This window comes from Tyto alba, unplaced genomic scaffold (assembly GCF_018691265.1).
Source record: "Tyto alba isolate M040663 unplaced genomic scaffold, T.alba_DEE_v4.0 Super-Scaffold_46, whole genome shotgun sequence".
In the NCBI taxonomy this organism is placed as follows: Eukaryota; Metazoa; Chordata; class Aves; order Strigiformes; family Tytonidae; genus Tyto; species Tyto alba.
In genome coordinates this window covers 13359803-13368394 of record NW_024881322.1, presented here as the reverse complement: position 1 = coordinate 13368394, position 8592 = coordinate 13359803, and the positions used below count along the sequence as shown (strand labels likewise).

At 39.1% G+C, this 8592-nt stretch overlaps 1 protein-coding gene across 1 annotated transcript in view; it reads left to right on the top strand.

Moving 5' to 3' along the window:
* The first annotated feature begins 231 nt into the window (after positions 1-231).
* VPS41 (VPS41 subunit of HOPS complex) overlaps positions 232-8592 on the top strand; it is a 110710-nt gene continuing 102349 nt past the window's right edge. The window contains exons 1-2 of the mRNA XM_033007122.2: positions 232-289; positions 4329-4367. Of these exons, the coding sequence (XP_032863013.1) occupies positions 269-289; positions 4329-4367 (60 nt within the window). The 5' untranslated portion in view covers positions 232-268. The remainder of the gene's footprint in view (positions 290-4328; positions 4368-8592) is intronic.

Below are 8592 nucleotides of genomic sequence, written 5' to 3'. Positions count from 1 at the left end.
CCAAAATAACCAACCACAACAAAAAATGAAAAAGAAAAAAAAAAAAAAAACACAAAAAAACCCCAAACAAACAAACAAAAAAACCCCAAACAAACAAAACAAAACAAAACAAAACAAAACAAAAAACAACAACAAAAAAAAAAAACAAAAAAAAAAAAAAAAAAACAAAAACACAAAACACACTTCCCCCCTCCGAAACTACATTTCCCAGGGTGCCTCCGCACTCCCCGGCGCCCTGCCCCTCACATGACAGCTCCCTGGCCGCGCCATGGCGGAAGCCGAGGAGAAGGTAGAGGCCGTGAGGGCACTGTCCCGCCGGCGAGGGAGGGGAGCGGGGCGGTGGGGAGCCGGGGCCGGGGCGGCCCCTCGGGAGCAGCGGGGCGAAGGGACAGAGTGTGTGTGGGGCCGGCGGCGGGTCGGGAGCGGCGCTTGGAGCCTGGCTGCGCCGGGGCGGAGGAGAAAAGATGGAGGCGGCGGGGCGAGGCCGCCTGTCCCCGCTGCGCTGCGCGGATGGGGCTGCCCGAGGCTGCCTATCGGGTTTTGTCTAAAAAAATAAATAAATACAAAACCCCCCCCCCCCAAAAAAAAAAAAACAAAAAAAACCCCAACAAAACAAAAAACCCCACGAAGACGGCCAGAGGAGGCGGTGCAAGCCCTGGGGGCTCCGCTTTTTAGATAACACCCGATGCAGGAACCTGAGTTTGGGCGGGAGGGAGGGGTTTGGAAATGCAGCGGGCACCACTGCGGAGCCAGGAATGAAGAGCTGAAGGGCCCGTCTGAAATGGTTGAGGAGCTGTCTTTTACCAGGTGGCACAGGAGACATGAGCAAGTTCATCTCAACGGGGGAGTTTTCTTCTGAGACAAAATTTGAGGAGTTTGGTGCTTCTGACCCGTGGTTCTCTAAAGTGGGTGTCCTCCTAAAGCTCCCCCTGCCTAGACCACTCCCTCCCGAGAAAAAAAAAGTAAAGCAAGAAGTGAAGTTCCCAGTCCTTTCAGATACTTTCTCAGTGTTTCTTTGCTGAGCCAGGACTTCGACACACAGCAAGGCTGTGTGATGTTTGTTTGACTGCCTGAAGGTGGGAGAGTTTTAGAATTCTCTGAAGCGAATTGGCCATAATTGGAGATTGACATCTGGTTTCCACCTTTCCTGCTGCCAGAGGTTTTGTTGGGAGGGGTTGGCTAATGCCCTGGGTTGGTGACTTTTTAACTGTGGCAGCATTTGAAAGGGTTCTCAGGATAAAAGGAACTCTGACAAGTCTTATTATCTAAGAATATAATAAATTAAAACAGCTTGTGTTTTGTTCTCTTTGGACTAAGGAAAGTTACCTTATTCATTCATTTCCTGTGGGGAGCGTGTACACCCCTACTGAAAGGGATGTGTATGTTGTGCGTGTAGGTTTCTTTGAAACCCAGGTTTCATGGTTTTTCCCCTCAACAGCTTTAAATTATGGGCCTAAACATATAGTGGATAGCATCTGATGTCTGTAAAGGCAGGGAAGGGAAACCCCTACATCCATCATATTGGAAAGCCAGCTTAAGAATTTATTGAGAAGTTATGTTGGATCTGCTAAGTGAAAGATTATAATGATGAGAGATTACTTCACATTTCTGTGGTTTCCTCATCCGTATTCCCTTTGTCTGTTCTTAGGTTGCTTGAGCAACAGCATTTGCCAGCTGGCTGTAGTGTACTGCTGATTTTCCCCTAGAGTCTAAGACCTACCAATGACAGCTATTCCTACATGATTTGGGATTCTGCTCGTCTACAAATCCCTGTTGAGGGATTTCCTTTTCACAGTTACAAGGCTACTAAAAAGTAGAAGTGGGGAATAATCCTCTCTGTTCATGCATTTGGAGGGAGGGGAGAGGAACCTAACAAAACCCCAGGGCAGTCATAACTGCAGTTTACTCTTCCTGTTTGCCTACACGAGTGGGAGAACTCGGGCAAAAAGCTTTTCATCGTAAGTTACTAGCAAAATGAGTTAGTAAGTAAGTGTCAGTTCTAAGCACCTTCAGCTGAATTCTTGTCAGAGAACAAATACAGTTTCTACATGTCTTTCCTAGGCCAAGACTCCCTCTGAATTTTTGCATGTTATTTTCTGCAGTAAAACATAAAGGCCATGAAACATTTGCCTGAATTGGTATGCTGTTTATGAAATTTAGTAGCGGCAGTTTCAGTGACTTGTTAATACAGTAGGAATACCAGAGTACTTGTCCTAAATTACAACAGATTTATACTTTCTTGGTTCACACAGAATTAGTATTGGAACCAGTTTCTGGTGTGCCAGGATTTTGTAGACCAGTATTTTCCAAGGATGCCCTTGCATATAACAACTTGCAACTCAGTTTAATCTTTATTAAGTGACTCAGGCAGATGTAAGGATCAGCTGCTGTAACAGCAAGTGGGCTGTTACTCCACCTTGTACGTTTGTAAGTCTTACGTGATGTTAGATAGTGAGCTCGTCTTGAAAATTATCACTGGCTTTCTCTATATGTGTTCTCCTGAATAGCCAAAGCAATTAGAAGTATGAGGGGAAAAAAATGTAAGCAGTGTAGCTGTACTAGAAAGTCTCATGTGTACCAGCAAAAACATCACTTGCTGTAATTATTTTATTTGGGAGAATAGATTATTTTTAGAACAAATTCTGCTATTGTTACTATCTATGTAAATTATATCAAAGTAGTAGTGCTAGTAGTTTTGATATATTAAGTAGAGTAGGCAACCCTTGGTATTCAGGAGAGAAAGGTTTTTTTTTTTTTTTATTAGGAATCTGGTGATATTTTGCATTGGACTTTGTGTGTTGCTCTAGCTTGTCCAATAGGCTGGTAGTGTTACACCATGATATTTTAGTTCTGTCGTCATTTGGTTATTGTTAAGTAGAACTTAAGATGCACAAAGATTATAGTAACAAAATTGTTATTTTCTGAAAGGTAACTGCATCTTGTGAGTAGAGACTGTGAGACTGACAGACAAACAGTTGTTCTTGCAAAGTCAAGCCTAAACTTGAAAGGATGCCAGGGTTTTACTCCCTCTTCATCTTCCCTTGACTTTTATGTTCTTTCTACTTGCAATTTCCCAACTCATGTCGCAAGTATAGACTACACAGATAATCCTTCTAGAGGATGTATGTTTTAGAGGCAGACCTGGCTGTAGTGACTATAATGGAGGAAACATATGGCAGTAATCATGGTAACACCTTGCACTGAGTTTTAAATAGCGAGTAGAAATGTTGCTTTTCTTCTCCCTCATCTGTTGTGATGGTCACTAAAGGTGAACCTCCATTAATGCAAAGGAGGCATTTGCTTTCTGCCTAGAAGTCACAATCAGTGCATTTTATAAACACAGAAAATAAATAAATGTGACCAACTAAAAATTACACGGCTTGTCAGTGCATTAAATTTTCTTCCCTTTCCATTTCTCTTTACACTATTGGTAACTGTCTCTCTCTTTTTTTTTTGCCTTCTCTGGTAAAATTCTGTACCTATTTATCTTACTGTCCAAATACTACTTCATAAGATTTGAAATGCTGCCTTCTCTCTCGCTCATTCTTTGTATCATATTTTGTTGTTAAAACGCTTACATTCACTGTCAGCGTATTAGTTGTAACCTTTTATTGCTATTGATAACGATAAATACGTTAAGTAAATCTTCATTTTGCTGACCTCTTTGAGGAGGCATTGCATCAGCAGATTTTCTCAGTGGACAGGTGAGAGATTAGCAGGAGTTGACTTACAAAATTTTTTTTGTAGGACAGTAAGAATCATTGTCTTGCCAGAGAGAGATGTTTTAAAGGTACAGTTGCTTCAAAGGCAAGAGAAAGCCACGTGCCTTGCATTGACATGGAATGGGAAGGAGAAAGTCATTAAGTGCTGGATTTCTGTGGAAAATGGTTTGAAATTATTTAAGCTTAAAATATAACTATTAACGGCTGAATATTTGAATACCAAAGCTAGTTTGTGGATAATTTGAGAATGCTCTTTTGCCTTGCAAGTCAAGACATGGGCAGTTGCTTTGCAAAACTTGCTACAACGTGTGGAAGGAGGGAAGTTTGCCAGAGACAGCTTCTCAGATGATCAGCTCACTATCTTTTAGGGTAAATGGCAATAGTATCACAGTCAACTGGTGCCACTGAGTGTCAGTGTGGCACTAGATTGCAAGTTCAAGCATAAATTAGGTATGAATGGGAAGGATGGAAACTGAACTTTTGAGTTGCTTCTGCTTGGTCATCTCTTTCTTATTAAAGGTCTAAAAATTACTTTAAAAAGGGAAATACTGCTCAGTTATATTTGTACTTAGCTAATTTCCCCTTTGTTCTTGGTGTCATTTCCAGGAAACCAGGTCTAATGAGGAATCAACAGATGAATCTGAGGTAAGCCTGTTTAAAATGCTTCACGCTTGAATCTGTGTCAGTGCTAGTTCTTTGTCAGTATGGAGGGAAAAATACTACCTCAGTAGTTGTTTTTAGAAGTTTTGCTGGTACTGTGTAGCAAGGAATGTTAATATGGCTTTAAATTATTAAAAAAGAGCTGTGATTGCTATTAGAAGCTTCTTTATATTTAAAAAAACCCACAGTCGCCCCATTAGAGTAAAATGAATTATGTTGAGAGGCAAATTCAAGTGCATGCACTTCTGTTTTGATCAAATGAAAATTTAATTGTCAGTATAATTATATATGCAGTAATACTACATTCATGTAATTACTGTGTTATTTTAATAGCTTCATGGCATAGATTTAATCATGTTCTGTAGAGTCTCTGTTCTTGAGATCACATTTTGTCAAAAATTGTCTCACGTTGTGGAGAAGTCTGCCTACTCTGCTGTTGGTGCTGGAAAGAGTGGGCTGGGGGTGAGAAGAGGAGGGGAGCTACAGGGGCTTCAAGAATTTGTCCCCAAACAGCAATGTACTAACTGCAAACCTGCCATCATTGAAGGAGCCATGAGAGATCTGGAAAGAGATGCTTGACTTCAGTGTGATCTAGGACGGCTACAGGAAGGTAGAAGTTAGGGTGGTCGAGCAGCGTGGCCACCAGCAAGGACAGATGACACAGAGGATTAGGTATCTAAGTGAAAGTGGCTCCTAGGTATCTAAGTGAAAGTGGCTCAAAATTTTAATGGATTTGCTGTTAGGAAGATTTTCTGTTCTTTACCTAAGGACAAATCTTCATGCTTGGGATCTGGGTTTAAGCACTAAGCAGGCAGAAATCCTCATTTCCAAGACAGTGGGTACTGCAGAGACTGGATTCTGAAAAAATTTTTTTTCTGAGGATGGTGGCTTTGTTTCTTGTGGGTTAATTTTTTTCCTTCTGCCTTTCACGAGTGGCTGTCTACAGTGGCACCATAGGGCATTCCTGGTGAGAAGCAGGGATTTCTTTGGACCTTTAATGTCGCTATGCATAAGAGCTGCCTCGACCAGACTTTTTTTGCCCACTGTGAAGTGGTTTCATTCTCAGTGTTGCTTTGTGATGTGACATGTGCATACACAATCACTGGGCAAGGACTCAGTGTTTAGTAGAATAGTAATCCTCTCTAGGGTTGACATTCACAGGATAGTGAACACAAATACTTAGCTGTTGAGGCCTTTTTTTTTTTTTTCTTTAAAGCCTACTGCAAGTGAGAACTTGTTTTAGTGGTCTTTATAATGGCCTTTCAACATTTCAGCTGGTAGTAAATAAGTATTTACAGCAGAATTAATCATAAATGGGTTGCCAGGTTGTCAGGGTTTTGTTTGCTTTTACCTTAAGTAAAAATAGACATCACACAGCTTTCACAAAATTGAAAGTCATAAAATTTCAACAAGATCTTTGTTAAAGTTGATGTCTATTTTAATGTTAATTTCACATGTGTAGAGAAATTAAAAAGAAATTTTCATATTAAGAATGTAGACGCTGGATCTAAAGAACGATCCAGTTGTCATTCTAATGCTTTTCATGAGTTGTCTTTGAATAGTAAGTCCAGTCTGAAGTGTCGTGACACTACACAGGTAGCTGATGAAGAGAAACTTTTAAACCATGTTTAAAAACTGCTTAAAGGAAGTAGTGATCAATTTTCACAGTCTTAGTGTTTACATCACTTGTTAGACTGTTTCTAACGATCATTCAGATATAAACCAAAAATAGTGGTAGCATCACAAAGTCTAAATGCTGTCAGTGCTGGTGTATATTATTTGGAATATGGTCAGCAATAAGATTAAACTGATGGCTTCACTCTTAGCTCATGTGAACATAAAATTGTATTATTTTTTTGAGTGGCCTGTAGTTTGAATAATCAGGAATGTAGTTTATGGTAGCGGTACTAGAATCTGAGACTAATCCTTGCGGCCTGTGTCCAGTTTTACCCATTAGAAAACAATATTTACGGCATGGACTTTGTAGATGTCCTGTCATCATAGTAATAAAGATTTTTGCAATTGGTCTTGCACTGGTCAGTTGTTCAGTTGTTTTTTACAATTGGTCTTGCACTTAATTTAAATTCTCCCCAAAAAATTAAAAATTATTACTATTGGTTTTAGAGGGCACATGGCATATATCCAAATTATACTATAGAAGTATTTTCTATTATGGAGGAATGTAATTTTAAAATCAGGAATTTAGAGTAAATGATGTTCCTGTCTGAACTGGATATGTAAACAAAAATATGGACTAATTTTCTGTATTTTTTACACTGGTGTGCCATTATCTCAGTAAAGAATCAAACATTCAGTGATTCTGTTTTATGCAGCAACTCTTATAGTATCATTCATTCAGTAGCTCCTAGTAAATAAGGTGCTGATTCTAACTTGTTTCCTGCTTAGTTTGTTTTGAAGGACAGGCACTTTAATGAATGCAAGGATACTTATTTACACAGACTTAGTGGTAGAACTTTATAATAGGCCTCAAATGTGGGAGTCTGCAAAAATTGAGTGTCTTGAATGGATGTCAGCTACAAGCCCTTCATTTTAAGCTTGGTTCCAACTTCTTCTTGCCAGGAAGTTGAGTTCCTAAGGGTAAGTGTTTAATACCTTTCAGCTGTTTAGATCAGAGTGTGTAAAATTCAAAGGTGTTAATTAGCAGATGTGCTGCATGTGTTCAGATGCTAAGCAGACCTTTCAGCGTGGAGACAGTGGTGGTTATTGTGTCAGCACTTGTAGAAATGCAATAGATATTTCCTGGTAGCTACAGTGCAACTTAGACTTTTACTTCATATACTTATATATGATATGGGGGTATTGTAAGCTTTTCAATTTCCTACAGACAGACTGCTATATATTATACTAGGATATGATGAGGAAGCAGTATATCTAATACAGTCCTTTAATTCTCGGGAGAAAAACCCACTTGGATTGCTAAGTAATCCCGCTGCAGTCTTGAAGCACAATTATTTACTTTAGGTATCTTCTGGGTTTTTTTTTTGGTTTTGTTTTGGTTTTTTTGTTTGTTTGTTTTTGTTTGTTTGTTTGTTGTTGTTGTTTGTTTGTTTGTTTGTTTTTTTTAATTGTGCTTGTGAAGTATATTGCTTTACTTCTCCCAACCCTGTTGAATCATCAGATATGCTACATGTGGGGCTAAGCCTGATCAGGCTTGTTTGGCTGGAAAGTCCTAGTACAAGGTGGTTTCATTGGCTTATTTAATTTTATTTTACAGCACCTGGAGCTACATGTTTGGACTGTCACATTTGATGAGATCTTAAAAATAGACAACAAAGTAATCTGACTTTTGGCTGTTTGTAAACTGTGGAGGAAAAAACATCTGCATAAATTATGTACAGACTGAATCAGAATTTCTGTTTTCAAATTAATTTTCTTCCTTGCAATGTGTCTGTTTCTGTAAAAAGCTTACTTTTCTCAGTTGAGCTGTTTTCTGTCAGGCAGATACTTACGTTTTGCCAGCTAATTAGCAAAAGATGATGCTAATAAATGTATAAGTAAATAGTTAAGCTTTCTTCAGTAGCAGTGCAACATGATGAGGTGCACAATGGTATTTTTCTTTCATTTAAATTGATGTTGCTTCTCAGCTTGTAATTTTGTCCTTGAAAGTTTTGCTTTTAATGAGAGACTCCTGCTCTTACATAGTAGACTTGTGAAGTGATTTAAACAAATTTTTATTTAAATCTAAAATAAGTGATCTCCTTTAAAACAAAGAGTAATTAGAGTACAGTAGCACCCACAACAGCATGTTTTGTGAAATGCACCCAGGAATCACTTGCATTCTATGCAGAATATCTTTTAGTTCAAAAGAAAGCTTATTAAAGAGCTAACTCGAGTCTCCCTGAACCTCCATGCTGCTCTGCACCACTGTAGAGTGCATTTATTTTCGGTGTTGTATTTACACAGTATGGCAGAGTCACCATGCATTACGTTACGCTATGAGATCTTGTGAGGTCAGGTAAATGTTATTTTTGTTTTCACTGTATATGTAGTGCACAAAACACTCCCATTGAGACTTGATTTGTAGTGATAAAAGCCCAGATTGCACCCTGGAAAACTTCTGATCTGCATAAATTAGTAACAGTTATTATTTTAGGCAACTTGTGTGTAGCAGAAGAATGTTTGGAACCATGCCTCGGAGTCTGAGGATTTACAGCTTCTGTCTCAACCTCAGACTTCACCTACAGGTTAA